Source organism: Eucyclogobius newberryi, unplaced genomic scaffold (genome assembly GCF_026437365.1).
Source record: "Eucyclogobius newberryi isolate DKJ021-1_F unplaced genomic scaffold, fEucNew1.0.hap1 SCAF_2, whole genome shotgun sequence".
Taxonomy (NCBI): domain Eukaryota; kingdom Metazoa; phylum Chordata; class Actinopteri; order Gobiiformes; family Gobiidae; genus Eucyclogobius; species Eucyclogobius newberryi.
In genome coordinates this window covers 20,320,523-20,346,464 of record NW_027315834.1, presented here as the reverse complement: position 1 = coordinate 20,346,464, position 25,942 = coordinate 20,320,523, and the positions used below count along the sequence as shown (strand labels likewise).

General features: G+C 41.3%; 1 protein-coding gene across 6 annotated transcripts; it reads right to left on the bottom strand.

Annotated features, from left to right (window-relative positions):
• Positions 1–863: 863 nt before the first annotated feature.
• Positions 864–25,623, bottom strand: sez6l (seizure related 6 homolog (mouse)-like). Of its 6 annotated transcripts, XR_011928132.1 has the most exons (18): positions 25,290–25,622; positions 10,557–10,955; positions 10,261–10,400; positions 9,660–9,855; positions 8,730–8,915; positions 8,491–8,662; positions 8,244–8,410; positions 7,826–8,020; positions 7,603–7,741; positions 6,927–7,123; positions 4,565–4,759; positions 4,231–4,422; positions 3,255–3,449; positions 2,230–2,265; positions 1,920–2,034; positions 1,636–1,741; positions 1,459–1,548; positions 864–1,369 (listed from the first exon to the last, which is right to left on the bottom strand). XR_011928132.1 is itself a non-coding variant. In XM_072454231.1 (17 exons), exons 1-17 carry the CDS (start codon positions 25,384–25,386, stop codon positions 1,516–1,518), a joined length of 2,757 nt encoding a protein of 918 aa, XP_072310332.1. In that variant the 5' UTR covers positions 25,387–25,623; the 3' UTR covers positions 864–1,515. The 6 variants fall into 6 exon arrangements, 5 of the variants coding, with proteins under 5 accessions (XP_072310332.1, XP_072310330.1, XP_072310331.1 ...); XM_072454231.1 differs by having other exon boundaries at positions 864–1,548; positions 1,639–1,741; positions 25,290–25,623; XM_072454229.1 differs by having other exon boundaries at positions 864–1,548.
• Positions 25,624–25,942: the final 319 nt, after the last annotated feature.

The following is a 25,942-nucleotide window of genomic DNA, read 5'->3' as shown; positions in this document are numbered from 1 at the left end:
CGTGTTGTTTTCTTTTCTTTTTGAGTTAGCTTAGCTTAGTGCTAAAGCAAGCACAAGGATGCTGTAACATGCCATTAATCAATTTACAAAAACATATTATTGAATAAAAACGATAAATACAATATACCCTCCCCAAACTATTCATGTACTAGTCTTTTCATTTACTCACTTTCCACTTTATGGTTGACGGAGTGCTCTGAGTGCTGCTCGCTGAGCCGTGATCAAGTGCTTCCTAATTAAAAAATGTACAGTAAAAAGTACTAGTTTTTGTTGTTTGGGCCAACTTAGCTGCAAGTCTGAGGGCCAGCAAAGATTGGTCTGAGGGCCGCATTTGGCCCCCAGGCCACAGTTTGGACACCCTAGGCCCTAGGGTGACCTGGGGCCCTAGGGCCTAGGGCATAGATAGAATAATTAGGTAAAGAGAGAATAATAATCCCCCGATTTGGAACATGACTCCACTTTTCTTGGGTGATCACCACTAATATGCATTTATTTACCATTAAATATTCATATATTTATTTCCTGTTAAATACAACTTTGTTCAAAGTCAGTTAATAGAAGTGTTTAAGGCTGATACCACACGTGGTGCAAATTTGGGTTTTAGATGACAACATTCTATAGTCCAGAATTATTTAATACAGATGGGGACAGCTAAAATGCATATTGTTAAATGCAGAATTTTGTTATAATATAACTTAATGAGTCTAGTCACATTTAGAAATCATCAGGGTAAACATTCATTAATATACCATTTACATTTTTTCTGACGAAGTACTATAAAATCAATCAAATCAATCAAAAAAACTGGCTCTTGCCCCATCACATTCTAGAATCTGAAAACCACGAATTCAAGACGGCAAAGCATTATTTAAAAAGAAAATCGTACAGTTTATTAAGGAAACAACATTGCCCTTGTACAGTTGAGATGCAAATGTAATCAGCAAAAAACATCACATATAGTACATCAAAAATAAATACATCATCTGTGGAAACTTTCAGCTTTGACGGTCAGTTCACTAAAACTATCCTGAATGAAGTGCAATATCCCAATCTGCAGCGGTGCTTGGGTTCATAACTGGGTCATTTAAGGCCAAGTATGTCTACAACTCTGGAACTAGTGAAATTTACAACAACATTACAGCACTGACTCTAATGTTCGTGCCAGTTCATATCGTGCTTGTTTGAATGAAGACAGGTTGAGAAAAGGGTGATAGGAAGCATATTATGTCCATGGGAGTAACAAAATATTTCACGATTATTTGGTAAATGTATACACTGCAAGGTTCAATGACATGATGTAGGATTCCCATGATCTTGTCCATACTTATACCTTCACTTCCATTTGGCCTCCCCTAATTTCATTGTTGCTCTGTTAACAGTAAGATAAAAACTGGGCAAAATAGAATAATCTAGAGTCTCACAGCAGGGGGGTGGACATCATATATTTTATTTATTTACAGTGTTTCCCCCATCCAGCAGAGAAGAGGATGAATGGTCACGATGATGGTCTTCACTTCATATTGATACTTCATATTCACGACTGTCCAGCTAAGGAACAAGTCGAGAAGTATGAATACACCACAACAGAAGGCTAAGCTTGAATCATGTGACTAAATGCAAAGGAAAAGCACTTACTCCTCCTGTCTCATAGAGCGGATTATCAAATTCTGTTTCCACAGTGATTTGTCGGTATGGGTGAGGATAGATGAGAGGCAATCTTAAATTGGAGTGATAGCGGCACCTGAGGGACAAAACACATACTTTTACACATTATGACTTTGTAGGCTAATAAAACAGACATAAATGACCTTAATGTTGCTGGTTTAGCATCTGTCCTTAATTCCTATGTTGGCAAGATATTTGATACAAAACATACTACATGTAGTTTTATTTTCTTTGTTTGGTTGTTAAAAAAATACCTTGTAATATAGACATATGCCCCTCCCAGCAGCACTGATAGCACAAGCACAAGGATAAAGATGGACAGGGCTATTTTCCCTCCTTCAAGAGTGGAGTGTGTCGTCGCTTCTGCAACTAAAAGATAGCACACACCTACATTAATACATGGTTAATTTTAGCAACAAATGAGCAGCAAGCTTAGATGGATGCTCGATGCGCAGTAGATCAACATCAGATGGAGCACAGACACATTTGAAATGCAGACGATGGGCAGATTTTATTGATGCATTGCAGAGCCCACGCAACAAACACCAACAGACACACACTCACCTTCCAAAGCACGGTTGCCAAAGCATTCATGGTTGGCTGCAAGACATCATTCTGTCAGTCAGTGCAGACATTATGAATACTGACTTCACTGACACAACCTGTGGGCTTTTCACAACAAATGTGCACCAGAAAAGTTCATTGGAAATAGTGCATGCATAAACTTGAGTGAAGGTATGTGAATGGGGCATTTCAGAGCGGCTCAACAGCTTTGAACGCTTCTACAAAGTGCTGCTAGCTCTGTAGGTAAAGTGGTCACTCTGAACTGGCCTTAGTTAGTCTGTTTGAGCTTAGTATATGTATAGTATGTAATCATTATGTCTTCCCTGGTGCAACTAAGATGGTTCAGACTAGGTATGTCAGGAAAATTCAGTTCAGAGTTAATTACTTTAATACTTTACTTAAAAAGGTAAAAATAACCGTGAAGTGCTTTCATATCCATCACAGTAACTGTTTAGAAAGTTTGATTTCATAAAGCTGGTCACATACTGGAAGAATGGTAATTAAACAATGTTACGAAAGTGAATTAAGGATTTCAGTAATGGTGAATAACGGTCAAATTTAGCTTATTCTCACAATCATCGTAACAATACAATTTTGAGTCCAATCTATCTGGGGTAGCCAAACTTTTGAGGCCGAGACCCCTAAAATAATAAAATATGTGACCTCAGCAAAGGGAAATTGATGGCAGTAGTACGATAATTTAAACTAGTGTGCATTTGAATAGTTTATTAAGCATGTATTTGATGTATTGAGACCCAGTTCAGGCCAAAGGAACCACAAAGGAATAGATAGACCAATAAGTGTTTTAAAGTCAGATGGCATTTTCCCCTCAGTGTTACACAAAATATGTCACAAATGTTACAACTAATCCCTCTCAATTAGTTGTAATAGACTAACAGATGTTAAAAAGGTTGTAATGAACGTCTCATAGTGACAGAAGGGGAATTATCTATCTAAAATTCAAGCAAGACAAGAAGCATTCCATACAAAGCAGTCAAAACACTAAATGTGTCAAAAGCTCTCACCCCTGCAGAGAGGGAGCGGTCCACTCCAGAACGATGGATTTCCCAGAATGCATTTAATTGCCACTTCTCCGATAAGCTCAAAGCCTTGGTAGCAGACAAAGGTGAGAGACTCTCCAGGGAGATACAGCCTTTTGGACAAGATCTGGTAACCATTGTCAGGGAGACCAGGGTTCTCACAGGACACAGACTCCTCCGCTGGAAAAAATGATACAACAAATGTAAATGGTTGAACACAAAAGAGGATGAACGTCAGCAGTAAGGAAACTGGGTTGCCTCAGGCTAAGATGACATGACTCAGGGATAATCTCCTTCGCTTCCTCTCAATAGCCCATAGCAAATTTATATGGGACATAGAACCCATTTACATTTCAAACAGGCATGAAAAACCCTGACGCCAGCATGCAAAAACACAAAAGCATCCGCACAGGCAGAATCTTGCTTGAGAAAAGAGATAAAACTGCGATACAACTGAAATAAAACATAGTGAACATGATTATATTTACGTACTTACAACATTTTGACCATTTTGCCCCAGTTTGACCATTTTGACGATGTTAATGTTCCTGGTTGGACATGAGCAGGATGTTCTAGATTGCACAAACTAAATAAATGTTTAAAATATCAGAAAAAGGGGGTGCACGGTGCCTCCCAAGAAGGAGATCATGGGTTCGATTCCTGGGCCAGACCAACATCACATGATCTTGCTGGGTGGAGTCTTCTGCGTGTCCCGCATTTTCAAATGAAAAATATTGTCGCTTATTGATGATCGTGAGAGAGATTCTGTTTTTGAACTCAGCTCTACTTCCTGTAACTTTCTATGTTTATTTTTCAATGTATCTTTACGCACTGCAACTTGACTGATGTAAAACTATGATAAATATTTACCGCAGTGAAAATCTCACCAAAAAGAGTAATAAATAGAAAACATGAACACTTGTCCTTTGCACTTTAAAGGCTAAAGTGAAGCGATACTCACAAACACAGTGTGGCAGCCTGGATGTCCACACTGGAGTTCCTGGTTCACGGCCGTAGCAAGTGATGGTGGCTCCGCCCTGTAGAATGAAGCCAGGATTGCAGGTATATTGGATAGTTGTTCCCACAAGGAGTTTTGGGTCTGACAATGCTCGAGTTGAATGTTCTACGTGGCCTGGGTCTGAGCAGTACATAACTGTGTAGAAAACAAAAGGAAGTACACATTTTTTTCTATTGTGAAATGAAAATAGAAAGACATCAATAAAAAGTTGTGAGAAAAAAGAATGCGTGCTTATATGTTTGTATAATGCAATGACTTCTAATAGTAAATGACGGACTTTTTTCACAGAAAGGTGGCTGTGAGCTCCATGACAGGTCAAGCTGGCAGGTGAGGGTCTCTCGTCCCACCAGGTCATACCCCGGGTCACATTGATATGTGATGCGCGCCCCTCGCACCAGGGCAATGTGAGACGTAGTCTTCCAGCCATTTTGGATTTCTGGCAAGTCTGGACATGAGTCATTTCGAGACACTTCTACAAAACAAATAACACATTTGTTGGTCAATAGATTTAAAAAATCCATTCCTCAATGACAGAAGTAAAACACAAGAGAAGAATGTAGCATAATGTTGAATAAAAGCTGAAATGATTGATGACTGAGACGTCTGAGACTGAATGACTGTTGTTACTGTCAAACCTCACAAAGAATGACAGATTTTACCTGCATTAGACACTTTTATCAATCTAGACCCCGTTTAATCACAAACCATAAACTACACATTCCATGCATTGAAGGGATGCATATATTTTACAATGACAAGTATTTTTCATAGGCATTATTTGTCATTTAAAATAAATCTCCAGCTAAAGTCATTGTCTCTATCGCACTTAATTCAAGCACATATTTCATTCATTTTTGAGCAGTAAGTTGGATATTTTCATCTTTCAGTGTGAAAATAATAAAGTATTTATTACTAGGGGTTTTCACAAGACGAGAGTATGACATTACTTATAATAAAATGCCTCTTATTGTGTACCATTATGTGAAATGTAGAGGTACTGTGATTATATATTAAAAGTTATTTCGGAGCAAGCAATCTAACTATAGAAGTATTCTTCAGTGCAAATAACATATTATTATAACGTATTAAATTGCAATTAAGTTATACGGTCACATTTATATCGTGCTTTTCCACCCTCAATGGACTCAAAGTGTTTTACTTAAAGGAACCACTCACTAGGGTTGTGTTCAAAATATCAATACGGCGATATATCATCACAGACTCCGTATCAATACGCGTATCTTTAGCCGATAGCGTAGCCTTCAGCCTCTCCTTCCTACAGTCTATAGTCCGGACGGCCCCCCAGGCTTCATAGGCGGCTGACCAGGCCAACCCAAGGCAGATCTGACACGGGGGCACAAGGCGTGAATGTGCCATGGCCATTGTGCGTAAAGCTGCTGCAGCTTCATCAACCTGGCCAGAGAGAAGATCCTCACCTTAGGGGAGTTTTGAAGCACAGAGCGACCCTCGACTGCTCACAAGCTTAGACTACATATTGGTGAATCTGTGACTATTTCTGTCGATTGCAGTTTCCCACGAACGCAACCAGTGCCTATCCCTCATAATCACACGATACAGGAAACTGTGTGAGTGAGTTCATCAAAGTTTATGAGCTTGTAGTATTTCAGAGCCTCTACAGAGGTCCAGGGGTGGTTTTAAACAGGGAGAGGGAGGTAGGAGGTCTCAGCAGCTCATGTTACAAGCCGAAAATAATAATAAGGGGGGGCTCTCCGTCTAGGGAGTAACTCAACCAAGAACCACCACGGCCAATAACTGGGAATCTGTTTATCAAACGATAGAGGAAAAATGTCATTCAGTTATAACATTTTGCAGTGTCCTCGTAGGATTGGAAGGGCATACATACACTTGATTAATGTCTGGGCTAGAAAGACTTTTTTATTATAATTCTGTTCAATATAATAGGCCTACTGGGATTTGGAAGTCAAAGTTCTTGCATATATTATTCATTCTCTATTGACTGGTCTGTCTTTCGACGTGGTGTGTGGTGCTGTGTGAGGTATTCAGAGCACAAATACAGTGTGTCCCAGTTGCACACAGACACACAACTATAATCAGAGAGAGACACACACCTACAATTCATGCTGTGTCGACTTGATTTAGTGGGAGCTTGGCGTGTGTGCTGCGCGTGTCAAGAGGGTGACAAGTAAATTGGACATTGTGCCTCTCAATGCGAGTAAAATGTGGTGTCAGGTGCTGGATCCGGAGAGCTCAGTGAAGGAGCATGGATTTGTAGATGCTGTGAAACTGTGTTGAAGCAGAGATAGTGAAACAAATAGAATGTGATTGAATAAGGGCAGAGGGGAAAGAAAGCAAAGACGAATAAAGATGTGAGGAGGAAAAAAGAAAAACTGTGTCAGCAGACTGAGACTGCAAGACACAAAGAAGAAAAGATTTTCTCCTGTATATTGGGCATAAAGTATGCAAAGGCTCTTAATTAATGTGAAGCATCAAGAAATGGACTAAAAAATAATAATAATAATAATTTGTGTTCATAAGAAAAAATAATAATAAATGTATTGAAAATCATAATTTAAAAAGTAGCATTAGGCTATATGTAAATTTAATTTAATTTGGAACACAAATAATACATAAGAATTGAGTAATTGCCTTCTTCTTACCCATATAATTAATGATGAAACCTTCGCCCTTGCCGAACACAAGTCCTGCAGGGTCGGAGTGGAAGGTGATGGTCAGGTCAGGTGTGGTGGAGGAGAGCTTGAACGGGCTGCTACCTCCAACGTATCGAGCGAGAATGTGTGTCGTGACCTCATCTCCATCTGTGATGGTAAGCATGTCACTGTCGCTGATGTTCATACTGAAAATAGAAGTACAAATGATGTAGCCTTGCTATCTGCTAAGGCCCAACTCAGTGCAGTAGTGTTGACAGCCAACTGTGTAGGATCAGAACATGATCAGACGACTGAAGATAGCATTTCACAGCCACATAGCCTTCTTTAATTGCTCGGCAGAACCAACTCTTTAACTTGAATGTCTAAATACAAATGTATGCAACAGACAAGGGCATTTAGTACATAACACCATACTGTCAGGTCCAAATTGTTACAGTGAAAAATGCATGTGATTGAAAACCTTTCTTTAACTTGTATTTGTTTAACATTACTTCAACTTGTACTGTGAGTTATATGTGCAATAAATCTGCCAATAACACAAACAAAATATTGGGAAATAATAAAACAAGTCCCACAGTGAACTTGCCAGTTTTAGACTAAAATGTTTGTCTGTTTCTTAAAATCTATTGTGGAAATTCCATTTGGTGCATTGTGTTGCACTCACAGTTGTACATCCAGCAGAACTCGTTTGTCCTCACTAACATGTATCCTCCAGCTGCAGTCCTCTCCCTCACCGTACCACTCCGGCCAATTAGGAGACAGAATCACCCCACCTGGTCCAGTCAGGTCCCCACCACACTGTGCTGGAGAGCCAAATCATAAAAACACAAGATATCATGAAACACTTCAAAATGAGTGGAAGATTCAAACAGAAGCATCTTTGTTACCTTTACACAAAGGCTCTGTGTCATTCCAGTAAGGGTCTCTGGCACTTATGCACTCAATGACGGGAGGTCCTTGTTCAAGCGAATGTCCCGGGTCACAAGTGAACTGGACAACAGTGCCAACCCCATACAGAGGGTCCGACACGGAGAAGTTTCCATTCTGGATGTAGGGTTCATAGCAGTGACCTCGCTCAAAAGCTGGTGGAAATCAAATCCCAAATTAACAAACCCCAAGACACACAAAATAACCTAAACGTACTATCAGTAAAGTTAACCATTATCTAAAAGAATAAGCAATGCCAAAATGTAACAAAGACAAACTTATTGCTATCGATCAATGACAAACGGGCACGCGTCACATCTGTTTCACACTAAGGCTGAAAATACAAAATGACACAGTGAGATATACAGTAGCTTGTACCCTCATAGCGGATGTTGAATCCTGCGTTATGGTTGGGTTGGTCTGTAATGAACTGTATTCGTACAGCAGGCCCCTCACTAATGACTCCTTCAAAGGGTATTTGCCCTCCGCGTCCTGAGTCAAAGAGCACTATAGAGCCGGCATCCAGCCCACTCCACAGCACCAACCTGCATAGACAAACATCCATTCATATTTCATTATATGTACTTACATAACCAGAGAAGTGTGTAACACAAGGCACTGTCACCTGTCAGTGGGTCCCAAAGCCAGTCTCTCCAGGTGAAGGTGAAGCCTCTGGTCTTTGGGGGCCTCCAGGGACCAGGAGCAGGACCGATCATGTGTAGCATTTGGCCCGTGGTGAGGTGAGGGAGAAAGGACCCTGCCTACAGTGGCATTTTTCACTGTGCCTCCACAGAGAGCTGAAATACAGAGCGTAAACTATTTGTCCACTCACCATCACACAAAAGTAATGTATCCAGACAGTACCTCGGCAGGTGGGCTCTTTCCCGCTCCAAACGGGCAGAGAGGCATTGAGGCAGGTGAGCAGCCCGTCTCCCTGCAGGTGGTAGCCCATGTGGCAGTGGAAGCGTGCAGTGCCTCGAGGGAGCAGGTCTAGGACAGTCACCTCCCCAAAGTGAGGCCTTTTGGGGAGGGAACAGCTCAGTCTGAAGACTTCATAACAGATTAAAAAAAAATATCCATAAATAATAAATAATTGAAGAATATGTGGACTATGAGATATCGCAAACTGTTTACGGGCTGATGGGCTCCATAGATGAACTAATATATTGACATTTGTTTTTTCACCAGAATAAAACATTATAGGACCAAGCAATTTATTCAGAATGTGTTTGTCCACCACCATCTAAACTAAAGCGAACTAATCCGTATATCATTTGAATGTAAAGGTAACAGAAACAGCAATAAAGATTATGTACAGTCACATAATACAAGGAAAATATAAAAACTTTATTATTTGTTTTTAAAGCGCTACACGGACTGGCCCCGGCTTACATTTCAGACCTCATTGTTCCCTACACTCCTGCGCTCGCTCAGGTCTGAGGGCCAGTCCCAACTTCTTATCCCAATGAGACTCTTCCTCCCACATAGGGACTGTACCTTCAGTTGATGCTTTTAAGTCTCTTTTAAAAAAATACACTTTTATTCACTGCCATTTAACCCGGCATGAGAACTGTGTGGTCCTCTGACTGTCTTTATAATTATTTTATAAATTTTGTGTTGTTTTAAATAGTTTTTATTTGGTTTGTATGTATTCATTTATTTATTTTTCATTCTTTATTGTTATAACATATTTTGCTTTTGCTTGTTTTGTACTCTGTGCAGCACTTTGGAGACTTTGTGCTGGTAAAATGTGCTATACAAATAAAGTTGCATTGGATTGATTTGTGAACTCACTCTGATAATGCAGCTGGAAGGTGCCTATGCTTCCCTCCGACCCAGAGCGATAGTACACGGACATGGTATTGGTGGGGCTGCGGATCACCTGGCCCTCCACCAGCAGAGTGTGGTTGGCCAGAACAAGCAGGGCACCTGTTTCATCTGCTCCTCTGATGGAAAGCTGCTCACTCTCCGACAGGTTCACACTCTTCACCTGTCGCACAGAAACACTTCATCACAAACATATAGTTATTCAGGAGCTAAATGAGTCCAGTTGAAAATAAAATAGAAATAACACGCTTTCTGAGAGATCTGTGCAGTGCATAAAGTTTGCAAGTGTATTATAGGGGTTTAAAACATAACAGAAGTAACTGACAAACCTATAGCTTAACAGTGTAAGCAATTTAGGATTGTTCCAATAAAAAGATTAAAGACATGTGTACACACATGCAGGGATCTTAGCACTAGCAGCAAATATAGATACTAAGGAGAAAGTCTAGTGTGGTTTAACTGCCACTAGGAGGCAGAGTTGCATCTCACCGACAGGAGCAGTCTCTGTAGTCTGAACAGACCCAACTATAGAAGAGGAGTGAGTAAAGTGTTGCTTGGTGCAGTGTACCTGCAGTTCCACTCCGTATCCTGTGTACACAGTGATGATGTAGGTGCAATGGAGAAATGGGCCGCCTGGTAAAGGGGGGTCATCAGACGATTCTATATACCCATCTGGACCAGTGAGTCTGACCATGCAGCTGGGCACTGCTGAAGAGAGAGCAGGTAAAAGTAGAAGAGAGCAGGAGAGTTTTGTCTGGCCATCTGAATTTTAGCTTTAGGAAACAAGGAAATCCCAGTAGTGTATAATGAATGTGGAGATTATCCCCACACTCTGTGAGACAGAGAAAGACGTTAAGGTTGTACCTGTTTGAGGGGTTCTCGTGTCTATTTCCAGGCTGCTGGTTGCAGAGGGCTCATGTTCAGGGCCGACTGTGTGCAGTGCAGGTGAGAGGCTGAGTTTGGAAGGAGCCTCGGTCGAAGAGCTGTTTGGACCTGATGCTGCAGCTGATGTTGGGGCTTTCTCCCTGCGTAGTAGTCCTCCGCTCGGACGCTCCTGTGACCCCAGGCTGAGCCCTCTGCCCAAGAGAGGCAGCAGGCTGTGGGGCAGAGCAGAGGGGGCTGAATCGCCCTTCTGGGAGGCATGCTGTCTTTTCTTAGGCAGCAGACCGCCAGTCACTGTCGTGGAGCTAGAGTATTGGTTTATTGTAGTTGGTGTGAGTGCAGAGGACAGGGTAGAGGAGAGCACTGTGGGGACACCTTTATCTGAAAAAGAGCAAAGACACGTCACATGAGTTAGTGAGCTAGTGTCTAAATATGTCCTGGAGTCAGCAGGACAAGGTGGTTCTGTCACTGGCCTGTTCTTATCAGAGGTGAGACTATTTAGTGCAGCCAAATGCTCACCTCGGACGCACATTAGCAGTGAAATGGTGTAGTGGCAACAACACCGTTAAGCATGACAGGAGCAACGGGGGAGAGGGGGCACAAAAAAAAGAAGCATATCGATTGGCAAAGTGCTTTGCCTTGCATGCTAAAACGCCATCTCCAGCAGCTTAAAAAACAGCACAGAACAGCATTTACACACCAACTCATTCACAACAGCCCCATGCCATGACACACATTTTATTTTTGCAGTTTGCGCACCCACCAACCAAAAAGGGAAGTTACTTCCTGGTTTATCATATATGTCATGTATTTTTGTGATTATATTCAGACTGAATTTTTACAAGGCGACAATGGTCCACTACTGCTGACCACCATGTCTCTTCTTTCAAATATTGTGTTCAGTTTATTTACTGGCCCCTATGCCATTTAATGTTGTTCCACAGTTCACAGAATACAACATAAGTTTCCTAAATTTCAACAGCTGACACATAAAAAAAACAACTACCAAACAGCAGCTGGGCCCTCCTTCGACCCTTTTACTGGATGATTGGCACGTCACATAAGATCCATAGCGCTATCTAGTGGCTGGGAGAAATATCAAGGTAAGGAAAGAGTGTAACTAGATATCAATCATAAATACAATATATTATTTCCCTCATCTAATGCCACACAGGAAATCAGGGAGCGACAGGGAAAGACACAGACTCCGCTGAGGAAATTACATCTACCTTTATATAGAGACACTCATTACTCTCCAGAGGCAAGCTCGGGTTATAATGAAGGCAATGCATTTCACTGGAAACAAACACACCATTGTTAAAGGAAAAACTGCAGATGTCAATATTTTGTTCTTAATTGGTCTCTACTTAATCATTTAATTTGTCTTTGTTGCTCATCAAACTAACATAATGATGCTCATGGATCTGATTGGACGGTCAACACGCATTCCTGGGAGGTTATGAATGCAGGTAAATCTGATTTTGTTCTTACATGAATCTTTACAAACACTGTCCCAGTGAATTGCATGTATGTCATTGAGTGGGAACAAATATAAAGCTGTGTTGATAACACTCTACTTACACTTCAGTACAATATTTATTATTGTATTTATACATTGTATGATTAAGTACAGGGGTTTTACTTTCATTGTTTTGTTTTGTTTCACAAGAGCTCCCCTTTTAACACTCTGTAAAATAATCTTCTAAAAGGCCTTCTCGCTAAAAGTAATATTCAGTGCACCATTAGTTGCTGCCTTACACTGTTTGTATGCAGCAAATGGACTGTAGCAATGGTGGATGGGAAAAGCACACTACTTTCATCAGTGTTAATGTGCTTGTTGTTAGATGGATGACTGAAGCTGTGAATACTGAACAGCTAAACTCTTATTTTGTTCTAGCCACTTTCCTCTTGACATCCCTCGTGAACTACTGCAAGTCTGTAATATTGTGTAAGATTCTTGAAGAGAGTAGTTAATTCATGGGGACCTGTGAGTCTCAGTGCTTGAGAACTGTGAGCAACTGTATGTGCATTTAAAATAGCAACAGAGGAGCAAATGTGTGTGCATCACAGGGAATAGAGGCCATTGTAACAGCGAGCGCTGTCTGAGCGGAAATGGAGAGCGATTCAATGGGCTAAAGTGATTGCCGACTCTAACTGCCAACAAGACAGTCAAGTCTGAGGTTGTAATGTCACAATAGAGCTCAGTGACGCTGAAAAGGGCCCCCCAAAAGTGTCTCTTTGTGGTTTGTTTGTATGGATATTTCAAAGCCCAAAACATTTTAGGAAAAGCTTATCTTTTGTGTTGCTTGGTTTCATTCATATGCTAGATTTAGGTGGCTTTTTTTAAATGCTTTATCAGACCTCAGACTGACAGCAACTGTATCTCAGAGACATTCTCTGTCTAGCTTGTTCATTCTCCATGGAGACCCACTGTGATGGCTACAACCACACGCACGAACACACACACACACGAACACACACACAAACACACGAACACACACACATGCACGAACACACGCACACATGCACACACACACACGCATGAACACACACACATGCACGAACACACACACACACACGCACGCACGCACGAACACACGCACACATGCACAGACACACACAGACGTACAGACACACACACACAAACACACACACACAAACAAACGTACAGACACACACACACGCACACACGCATGCAGAGACACACACACACGCAAACACACGCATGCACACACACACACACACACATGCACACACACACACACACACACACACACACACAGACGTACAGACACACACACACACACACAGACACACACACACACACACACAGACACACACAGACACACACACACACATGCACGCGCACGCGCGCACACCGTCCGCATGCAGCATTGGCCATCACTGAAGGTTTTGTCAGTGCAGAGATTGAGGGAGACCTCTTTAGGTGCATTGGTAGTTTAGTATGTCTCTTTGTATAAACAGGCTAAGTATGGCAGAATTGATGCATCTCCATGGCAACACTGTTTTGCTCCACCTGAGTTGCTCTCCAATAAGATTAAATGCAGAGTCTGACCAACACTAGACCACAAGTGAAACCTCTGCATCAAAAGTCAGATGAGAAAAGCCTGTCTGTACAAGTATAAGACGTGTGCCATCTCTGGCTCTCTGAAGGTCACACTCCACTAAGACTTCATCCAAATGCAGTTCTAACTTATATAACATGATTCCCCTCAACACTTAGACAATCGACCTGGACAACAGGTGGTCATTAATAATGTGTTTAGTTGAGACTTATTTGTCAAAAGGCTGAACTATTCCGGAGAAATATATCTAATTGTGATTTTTTTTCCTGACAAGCATTGCAAGTGAGATTCGATTTGCAACTGATGTTTATTTGTAGGATTCTGTTCAAACTGCACAAACAGAGCAATAACATTCGAGAGAAGACTGAAGGCTGTACTATTAAACTAATACTAGCCCCACTTGTCAGTGAGCATATGCCTCTGTTGACCACTGCAAGAGAAACAAACAACATCTGGTCAGAGTCTCTTTGGCACTATATTTTTTGAAAGGTTTCCTTTTGGCCTGTAGGCTTTATTAGACACGACAGTTTAGCGTGAGATGGGGGACATTCAACAAACTGCTTTCTGAAGTGTCTGAGCACACAGAAAAAACTGATTATCGAGTGACGAATCCCAAAACACTCAATGATATTTCCTAATAGCACCGAACAACAAGGGCAACATATTTATGGAGCATTTCTATTTAACTTCACTTACTACACTCCACCTACAGTATATACAGTGTACTACTTTTCAAAGAAGAAAAACATTCATTAATTTGTCCCAAGCTGATTAATAAGGACAAAAGAGAGCCAGGCTTGTGACGAAACGTTCCATTAGAATTAATGCATATTATGATTGTCATTATAATTAAATAAAAAGGCTACTTACATATTCCTATTGTGGGGAAAAGTGTCACCTGTAGTTATTATTAAGTTGGTGAGGTTACAACTTTTCCAACAGAACCGTGTATTACCGATACTAATGTTTATAATATATCAATTCATCTGCATTGAACCCAGATTATGTGTCTTTGCACACTTTACACTAGGGCTGTGATATGGTGACCCGAAGAAGGAGATCATGGGTTCGATTCCCGGGCCAGACCAACATCACATGATCTGCATGTCCCCTCCCCGTGTTACCGTGGGTTCTCTCTGGGTTCTCCGGAGTGAATCAATGTGAGAGTGAATGTATGTCTCTGTGTTAACCCTGTGACGAGCTGGCCTCTGTCCAGGGTGCACCCGCCTAAGGCCCAAAGTCACAGGGATAGGCTCCAGTCACCCGTGACCCCGAAAGGGAAAATAAATGAATGAATGAACATTTAATAATCTGCCATTTTCCTTAAAAAACACACATTTCATTATGAAGCAGTAACTTTCTGTGATATCGATTATTGCGTCAGAGATATCGGTACTTTGGCGATAAATTGTGCAGCCCTATAGTATAACTTTCAGACTCCACTTCCTGGTGCAATCTCCAAACCAAAGGTTAGGTTAATTGAGATGTAAAAATATCATCTTTTCACTATAAATATAATCCAGCAAAGCTTCACAGGTATTAAATGTCACTAAAGACATTTTCCCCCCCCCACACTTCTTTTAGGTAAGATCCCGGTAAAGGTTACAGTTAGAGAGAACGGTTGGGCTGTATATATTGTCCATCCATCCATCCATTTTCTACCGCTTGTTCCCTTTCGGGGTTGCGGGTGACTGGAGCCTATCCCAATGACTTCGGGCCTTAGGCGGGGTACACCCTGGACAGTGGCCAACTTGTCGCAGGGCCAACACAGAGACATAGACATTACAGACAGTTCACTCTCACATTCATTCACTAGGGTAAATTTAGAGTCAACAATTTTGCCTAACACATGCATGTCTTTGGACGGTGGGAGGAGCCGGAGAACCCGGAGAGAACCCACGGTAACACGGGGAGAACATGCAGACTCCACCCAGAGAGATCATGTGATGTTGGTCTGGTCCGGGATTCAAACCCATGATCTCCTTCTTGGGAGGCAAGAGCGCTAACCGCCTTTGCCACCGTGCACCGTATATATTGTAGTCCATTAAATTTCTTAGAAGTTGTGTCAGAAATACAATTGTAAATGTGTGTGAGCTTGGAAGTCATTGAAACTCGGCTCACGTGTATCCAGTGAGGCGAGATCAGAGATAGACAAGGGCTGTGTGGAGACCAAAGGAATCAGAAGACCACCACTATCAAACTACGGCTGAAGTTTATTCAATTTCACAAAATTAGTGGTCATTCTATCAATATGCCAAGAAGAAAATAGAGCTAATATTCTGGATTGTTTTGCTCGACAATGAATTGGTTAGACAAGATAAAATAATACAACCAGAAAACATCTTGATTATTATTTTTTCCATAATGGCCCTGTATAACTAAGCAATGAACAGATGAACCACAATACCAATGCTCTGAATGTCTCAGAATTATTTAGCTGATTTTTGCAACAACAATATCTAATAAATAGATATCTTTTCATTGTTTTCCAAGCCGTCTGTGTCTTTATTTCTTGGTGTAGATCCACGTGACGTGCAGGTATGCTTTTAATCTATGAATAAAAGAAAAGCTGCAGAGATATTTTCACTGCAAAGAGGGTTACAGCCGAGCAACTCCAGGTCAAGAAAAAGGAAAAATAGCTTTTAGCCTCGGAACTGTCAAGACCCAAACATCAACAGAGCTTTCCGCAATAAATGATGAAGCTGAGAAGAAATCCTGAAATCACTCACATGAAATGAAAAGAAACAAGGTGGAGGATGGTGTCTCCCCACACAGGCCACACTAATAATTCATAAAGACGTCTTTCTCCGTTGATATTGTGAGATTTTAGTGTGAGTCCAGGCCAATCTCAGTTACACTTTTTAAAAAATAATTTATTTATACAAGGGAAAACCAAATGATAGAACCTCTTCTTTCAAAATACAAAATAAAGTGCAGTATAGTGTTTTTTTTTACTTGCCCTTCTGTATATGTCAATGTCAATGTACTGTAGAGAATAGTGCAATAGTACATAGATACATTCAATTCAAATGCACATACTGTTAAAAAAAACAATACTGACTCAGCTTAGTTTGAGTAGAAAGGCCAGAGAGAAAAGATTTAAACTGCTGTAGTGTCTCAGCAGCTCTAACATGCAGAGGCTGTTCCAGAGCCTGGGCCCCGCCACAGGGAAAGCTCGGCCCCCTCAGCTTTTCAGCTTCGACCTGGGCACATCCAGGAGGAGCCGAGAGGAGGACTCAGTGTACGGACAGGAACATGGTGTAACAATAACGCCCTCAAATAACAGGGAGCCAGACCATTTAGAAAAAAACATGAACAAAATGGTATTCTTTGGATAACTGGACGCCTGCGCGGCGATGCCAGGACTGGAGTAATGTGTTGGTGACGCCTTGTACCTGTGAGCAGCGGAGCCAATTAAGCGATTAAGAGAGGTCAAAACCAGCTTCAAATGTTAAAATTGTGTAGCTGAAAATCTGTTGTCATCCAGCTCTTGTAAAGGAAATGATCTAATCGAAAAGATGGCCAACAAGAATTCATCTAATCTTATAAACAAAAAGCAGAAAGAAAAGGGGGGGAAACAGTGAGGTGTAAATCGGCAAAATGAACACAGAAATACTTAGTGAACCTAGTGAACATTTTCTTTCCACATTTTCAGTGTAGAAGCACCCGTTCAAAATTAGACCAGCTGTCCAGCACTTAGCACTCCAAACACAAGTTTGCTCAGATTAGGCTGAGTGACTGGGAAGGTCACATGGCATAATATATGATTTATAACATAAAACAACTTTAACACTATTAATAAATGCCTTAAGGCTTAAAAAACATCCATCATCATTGTTAAATTGTTGAAATAAAGGATGATTTTCAGTGCTCAAATTCTAAAACATTAAACAACAAAAACAAGAAACAGAACAAGACCAGAGAAAATAAATTACATTAGAAAAAGAAAGAAAGCTAAGGCACACAACGTCCAAAATAAATGTCCCATTTAGTCCAAAGTGGGTCAAATGTGTCCATTTTTTAAAATGAAGTCCAAATGTGATTTTTTTCTCCCTGTTTTCTGTATGTCCATTATGGTGTTGGTTCTTCATCGTCAACGCAATTAGTAATGGTAAATGGTAACATTTATATAGTGCTTTTCTACTGTCAAGGCCCTCAAAGCGTCAAACATCAAGGAACCACCCACACACATTCAACAGATCCAAGGATTTTTTACTTTGTTTATTTGGTCTGGACAGTACATGTTAATGAACATACATGATATGCAGGCTGTAAACACACCAGATTGTAGCCACGGGCTAATTTTCATCCGTTGTCCTGCGTCCTCATTCATGCACTCTTCCACTGAGCTACTTACGCCCAAAATAGTCTGCAATCCCTTGTTGATTTCAGTCAAATAAAAACATATATTTGTTTCAATGAATAGATATCAACGGCCTGACTCCTACTAGACACTAAGTTATGGTATGGGGGGGTCTGAGGTCGTTATATCTCCAATTCAGGCACTTTCCCCACATGGTCAGCCCAGCTCGCGCCTTCATTCCCTCCTTCAATCCACCAGCCTAATATTATTTCACTGATTCTCGTTCTCCTGGTTGTCCACACAAGCTGACAGAAAAATCAAGCCAATAAACAGGCTTGCCAGTTCTTATTTTGCATCCTGGTCCTGTCCAGTGTGGCATTCGGCCCTCGGCTTTAGCCATGTGCGTTATAATACACAGTATATATGCATAATGAGATCAGTCTTCATCACTGCCAATAACTCATCTATTAGTATCTATTTTTTGCCCATCTCCTTGGCTCTAGTGTCGCCAGAGCTGGAGTCGTGGTCGCACCATCTGCAGTGTTAGCATTACTTTGCAGACTTTGTCTATAGTTTTACTCAACAGGCTTCAAATGGCTAAAGATGTACAAGCGTTGCAAGTATCTGAGCTCTCCAAAAGCACAGCCATTACCTAGAAAACCACCCCCGGACTCAAATGAATCAAATCTTAAAGGTTTGGTTAAGGCTGTAAAGAACTTAAAGGAGACATGTTATGGAAAACAAATATTTATGAGCTATTAATCATGTTATAACGGTGTTCAAACTCTCATCATTATGTTACTAAAAGTTATATTTTGGTTCATTCATAGTCGTACATGTTGGGTTCTAAAATGTCATGTAGCCACTTTTATGTAACGATGATATGCTGTTTACTGCAACTGAATCTTTTCTACAATGGAACACTCGAATGAGGGATTACATTGACTTGTTACAAAGAATTTGGGGAACATTTTGTATCTGGTTCAGGAATTTTGACAGCCATGAAATTAGCAGACGACAGAAACCACCTTCGGTTCAATCTTAGATGACGACAGAACAATATGATCCCGAAGAGCCTACGGATTAAACCACCAGTAGAAGGACAAAGAGCAGAGCAGATCTGGAGAGGAAAAGGATCCAGGAAAATACATTTAGAAAGTGAATCTTTTTTCTAATACAGTGAAATGCCACATTGAAGAGGCCTGATTTTAGCAGGTCAATGGTGCCATTTATTAAGCCTTATTATGTCAATATATTGTCGTATTCAATGAACAAAATGAAAAACAATGATCTGCTTATGTCACAGTTCAATACTAAACTGAAAAAACATAGCATGTCTTTTTACATTTTCCATAGGGTCATGCATAAAACCTGCCAACTTTTGAGACGACAAAAATGCAAGCTCCAAAATGAATGTATTTTTAATTAATTTAGCATTTTAAAATATACACTGTGAACTCAAGCTTGATGTCAATAACGGAGGGGCGTAGGAGTAATTGTTTTGGTGTTTTTACTACTAATAAACTAATAAAATAATGTATTTCAGACCATGGTTGAATAGATCTAAACCACACGCAGGTTTTATGCAGAATAAGAGGATATTTTGTTGTTTGTGGAGGAAATTCTCATCCTTCAAACATTTCATTTTGTAATCGTGACCATTCAAATTTGAAAGTGCTAAAACCTGTCAAAGTAAAAGCTCTAAGTGCTCTGTGCTCTAATGCTCTTCAGTGTTAATTATTGTAAATGTTTTTCTTAAGTGAGGATAATGTAATTTTGCTTTTAGGAATACAAAAACCCAGCAAATACGAAAACCCAACAAGCCAAAGGCGGCAGTGACTGGAGCCTGTGCTGCGTCGATGTTGTAAAGGTAAACATTGCTGTATTCTGTGTTAAATTGATGCACTTCCAAAGGCTCAGAGGGAAAATGGAGGAAAAATGCTGAACTCTGAGCGAAAAGAGCAGTCAACCTGTATTTGAGGCAGCGGCAACACACTAAGGCCCAGAGCCAGTCGAAAACATGTGACCATGATCTATATCCCAGTCTGACTTATAACTTTACTTAGTTTGACCTCCTTTCAGGGCACGAGAGGAAGCGGCACAATGACTGGTAGAACGACAGGCGTAAAGCTTTAACGCGGAGCAGGATTATCACACACGGACTCAGCTTTGTCAACAGATCTACTTTAGTCAAAAATGAGGATCAAAGGCGTAAAAACGGAAGGAACAGAGCGGGCTTAGCAACGGCTTTGAGGTAAATATCTACTGAAATACCAAACTTTTAAATGGGTTGAACGCACACAGACAATGCATGAAGATTTAAAAAAAAAATAAAATATGTTAGATAACAATTGGATCATTTTATATTTTGGTGAGTGTAAAATGTACCATGTATTTCATTTTATTTGTCTGCACTAGAAACCCTGGTCTTTAAAGCAATGTATGTTTGGCATTAAGTTTAAACTGAAGTGATCAAAGACGAAAGCAAAAATCTAGACGGTTGAGTTCCACTGCAGAGTGTGGCTTAAAACAGACGTGGACAAAGTTAAGCTTCAGTTAATTGCTTCTATTGTACGGAAGTGTCAGCCGCAGCAGCATCCGTGCGATCCTGCCACGGTCCTAGTGAGGATAATCCCAGATACTAAGAAAAGCAGCAGCAATGCACAGCACCGCAAAACAAAAAAAAAGCAAAAACCCCAGGCCTTTATAGAGGCCGGCCCCGTCACAAAGGAGCTGGACACTGGTAGCACTCTACATCAGACACGCTCCTTTGATGTCGCCAAAACACAGGGAGGTTAGCGCCTGGTGATCGCAGGAGGATGCACCAAATACTGTCAGACCAAACTGAATTATTTACTGTTTAGTAGTGTCAGTGTCAGTTTGCTGCAGAAAACTGGACCATATGCCTGTGCGTCTGGAAGACTTTGGTCCTAATGAGAACTGGGACAAGTGGCAGCTTGCACATCATCTGCACCGCACAAGATTTTAAACCTAATTTTACCGATAAGCTTGTACCGTGAGGTCCCATAAACAAAGGACAAACCTCTAATACACTTTTCATCGTGGTCGTGAGCAAGGTTGATGAGAATATCTTGAATTGCTCTAGCTATTGTTTAGTGAATGGATAATTTAACGAGCGCATACCACATTTTCTTATGATATACAGGGTCAAACATACAATGGTTTAAATGGAAACATTACAAAAAATACAATAATGACTATGAGAAACGTCATCCAAATCTGGTTATAAACGTGGTTTGAACTTTGAATTTCATTGTGATGCCAATGTGATCCTTTTCGTACCTGGCTTCAAAAGGTTTGAGTACCTCTGCACTATAGTACCCATAATAAGTTACTACCAGTAAGGCTGGTGGATCTTGGAAAAGAACTATAAAATAAGTCTGAATAATAATATTTAATGATTCTATTCATATTATTATTTTGTCATTCCAGGTAATGATTTAGACATAAAAATAATATCATATATTCAAGTACCAGAATCAAAAACTCATTAGATTTCTAATATCAATGCAAAGGGTGTAGTTCCAATTGAAACTTTATAGAATATCATTAACATAACTGCTATGTAAAGTGTCTGCCACATTTACTCAGTTACATTTATCAAGTTGGATTTAATCAGTTACATTTACTTGAGTAACTTGTTGACGTTTTTTTACTTTGTATAGTAATATTATTTTGAAGTAACATCACTCTTACTTGAGTTAAATCTTTGGCTACTCAACCCACCATCATTTATTGGTTTGACATGGACATTTTAAGAGTGCACTGCTGTTACTGATAGATATTTCCGTTTCCTGTGCAATATTTACCATGCCATGTCTCTATCAGATGAATAAATAAGTCACAGTTCTCGCCGGAGTAACTTTTATGGCGAGGTACATCACTTCACCTGGTCATAGTGTTCATGCTAATCGGCTGCTTATATTCTGAGCCACCCTCGGGGAAAATGAAAGGTTAACCTGCGCTAAGCTCGGCGTGCTTTGAGCTGCTGCTTCTGCTGCTGCTTCTGCTGCTGCTGCTGCTGCTGCTGCTGCTGCTGCTTCTGCTGCTGCTGCTGCTGCTGCTGCTGCTTCTGCTGCTGCTGCTGCTGCTGCTGCTGCTGCTGCTTCTGCTGCTTCTGCTGCTGCTGCTGCTTCTGCTGCTGCTGCTGCTGCTGCTTCTGCTGCTGCTGCTGCTGCTGCTGCTGCTGCTTCTGCTGCTGCTTCTGCTGCTGCTGCTGCTGCTGCTGCTGCTGCTGCTTCTGCTGCTGCTGCTGCTGCTGCTGCTGCTTCTGCTGCTGCTGCTGCTGCTGCTGCTGCTGCTGCTGCTGCTGCTGCTGCTGCTTCTGCTGCTGCTGCTGCTGCTGCTTCTGCTGCTTCTGCTGCTGCTGCTGCTTCTGCTGCTGCTGCTGCTGCTGCTTCTGCTGCTGCTGCTGCTGCTGCTGCTGCTGCTTCTGCTGCTGCTTCTGCTGCTGCTGCTGCTGCTGCTGCTGCTGCTTCTGCTGCTGCTGCTGCTTCTGCTGCTGCTGCTGCTGCTGCTTCTGCTGCTGCTTCTGCTGCTGCTGCTGCTGCTGCTGCTGCTGCTTCTGCTGCTGCTTCTGCTGCTGCTGCTGCTGCTGCTGCTGCTGCTGCTGCTGCTGCTGCTGCTTCTGCTGCTGCTTCTGCTGCTGCTGCTGCTGCTGCTGCTGCTGCTGAGGCTGAGGCTGAGGCTGAGGCTGAGGCTGAGGCTGAGGCTGAGGCTGGCCCGGTGTCACTGATTAGAATAAGGTCACCTCCAACTTTGTGTCTGCCTCTGTCTCTGTTGCTGCTCGCCGCCCTATAACAGCTCAACACCACTTCTTCGTATCAAATCACACTGACAGATGCAGCACACACAAAAATCTCGCCGTATTTGATTGTCTACCCTCTCCACCCTTTTTTTTTTGCATTTCTCACACAGCCCAAAATATCACGCTGAACACAACGTTCTTTGAGGTTTTTCAAGAAGAAAGATGCATTTATTCACTCGCTAGCAGACGTAATAAAAAGGAGTGGAGGTGGATGAAGAATCAAAGACAATCAGAGCAGCACGGTGCACTTCAAGAAGGCGTGGAGGGGAAGCGACGTCCATATTTCAGTTTAAGAGGACAGGGCTTCATTGATATTTGGACAGCGACACGATGTCAGCCTGGATCAATAAAGGTTTAATGCAGTGCGATGCAAACTGGAGTTGGTCGTTGGAACGCTTCAAATCTTAACCTTGCCATCTTTCTGCAAAATGTTTACCCTCTTAGACAATGAAAAATAGTCCTGGTGATTAAGCCAGTACCAAACTATAATCTGTGCTTCAAACAAGAGCAGAGGAAGTCACGGAGCACCAGACCTGAGACTCTCGTGTCTGCAGTGGAGCTTATGAGAAGTCATGATAGGACAAGAACAGTCTAGGGTAAGGGTGTCCAAACTATAGATATAAAACGAAATATATTTACCAAGAAGTCAATATAAAGTTTCACAGTGACGTATGAATTTAGCTTAATTTTAACAAGAAAAACTAGACTTAGAACTACAAGACAATAAAATCTACATCTACCCCGTTCCACAGGGTGCTATCTCACAGCTTAGCCTATTAAATCGTCCATATTTTCCAGATATGAGGTAAAGGATTTCCACATTTGTTCAAAGTTTGTTATTTCTAGATGGAGAGTTTGTGTAATGAAGATATGTCCATCTCCTTCCACAAGAGGAGGATCTGACTCTTTGCACACATTACACCTATGACAGGAGACGGGCAAATCTAACTTTAATGACCACCAATACATGACTCCTACATCTGAGTTTCAATGGGCCTGATTAGTTTCGGTTGCCTTAAAACTGCGGATCTCCACTTCCTGCTCCATTCATTCCTTATGGGGAATTACCTGAGTCTCGCTTAAATAAATCAATAATGAATTAACACAAAGCGGAGAGCGAGTTACAGTTGGATAATCACCGGCAGCATGTTAAAACCTTTACGTACCATGTAAATATTCACCTGGGGACATCTATATGTTTATAAAAGTGTGTCTCTAAGCTAAGGCTAACATACAATACATGTAATCAATAATGTTAAGATAACACCACTGTATTCCATGTAGTTTCATCAAGTTTGCCTGTTTAACACTTACTTTTATAAACATATAGACGACCTCAGGTGAAGTATTTACATGTATTTACACTGCTGTGATTATCCATCTGTAACTGGCTCTCCGCTATGAGATGCGAGATGAAGGGACTAATTAATAATGAATAATATATTGATTATTGTTTTCTGTTATAAAAATACTCCAAAAATAAAATGACATACACACATACACAAAATAAGTGAAGTAAAACTCTTCCTATATATATACATATATATATATATATATATATATATATATATATATATATATATAGTCATATAGTCGCATAAGTCTGGGCAGCCCTTTGAAGTCCCGAAATAACGCTGTTGCGTGTTTACCAGCGCTCTTTCTGCACACTGTATATATATATATATATATATATATATATATATATATATATATATATATATATATACATATATATATATATATATATATATATATATATATATATATATATATATATATATATATATACTTTCATAAGATTTTTTTGAAGACAATGGCAACTACTAAAATAAGAAGTTACAGCCCTTGAGTGAATGACTTGGGTAAAAAAGACTGCAGATCAGAGAGGATTAGCCTACATTATGAAATCTGTACAACAAAAAGATCAGAAATAAGAGTGTGATTCTTTTCACATCTGGTTTAGATCCTAAATAACAGCAGAGGCTTCCACCATTGTATTTAGTAAAATAACATTCACAGAGTAAATCAAACCTTGTAGACACAGTGTGGGTTTGACTCATAAATGTTGGCTGCAGTGTTTTCTAATAAACAGGTATAATCTCAGTCTCCCGTTGCCAGGGGCTGTGTCAGTGAAGGATGCTCAGACTGGAGGAATCCCCTGCCTCTCTCACTCCACAGTGCGGTGACAGGTGATCTCTCTCTCTCTTTGTCTTTCTCTCTCTCTCTCTCTCTCTTGCAGTGTAATCCTGCTCGTCAAGACCCACGCACACGAGTGGGCAAGTCAGCGTGGGCTCTCTTAGTACGTGCATGTGTGATTATGCAGCCTTCTGCTGCTGTTTGCAGAAAGAGCGCTGGTAAACACGCAACAGCGTTATTTCGGGACTTCAAAGGGCTGCCCAGACTTATGCGACTCTTCCTCTGAGAACACTGGGAGCCAACGCACACAAACGTAAGAGTACAAGGCAAGACATGTATAATATGTATTTAAGATAACGCACCTTCTGCTGAGGCGCAGCTCCCCAGGAGCACCAGCCACAGCACAGGGGACAAGCTTTTCCGAAGTCCGTATCTGAACGTCCAGGCGCACGATGGCATGGCTATAGGAGCCGGTCGACGCGGTTTCCCGGGTGATCACAGATGAGGGGCCCGAGGGGGGCAGGAGATGGTGTCTGCGGTCCCGGAGACAGAGGAAGTCCTCTTTTGTCCGACAGAAGAAGAGCGTGTCAGCGTGGCATCCTCCAGAGTGTGGAGCTGCTCTGCTCTGTGCGCCAGCTCCGTGTCTGAGCCCGAGTCCCGCGGACTCTCCTCTCCCCCTCCCCTCGGCTCTATCTCTACCCTGACTCTTTCTCCTCTCTTCTCGCTTGTAGCCATCATCCAGGCATCATGGTCACGTGATCTCATTTTAACTTAGATAAAACACTGCAGGGATTAGGGAGTCAGTGGCGGTTTATAAAAAATATTTCTTTTCATGGATCCCTCAGGGCCTGGAAGACTGAAACTAATTTATCACAATAAAATATGCCTGATAGTAAAGCAAATTCGTACACGAATAACACAAAACGACAAACAAGTGTTGAGTTGGAGGACGCACAGCATCACTGGTGGTCTACAGGGGGCGCTGTACAGGTCCATGTTATTGGCCACTCTTGGG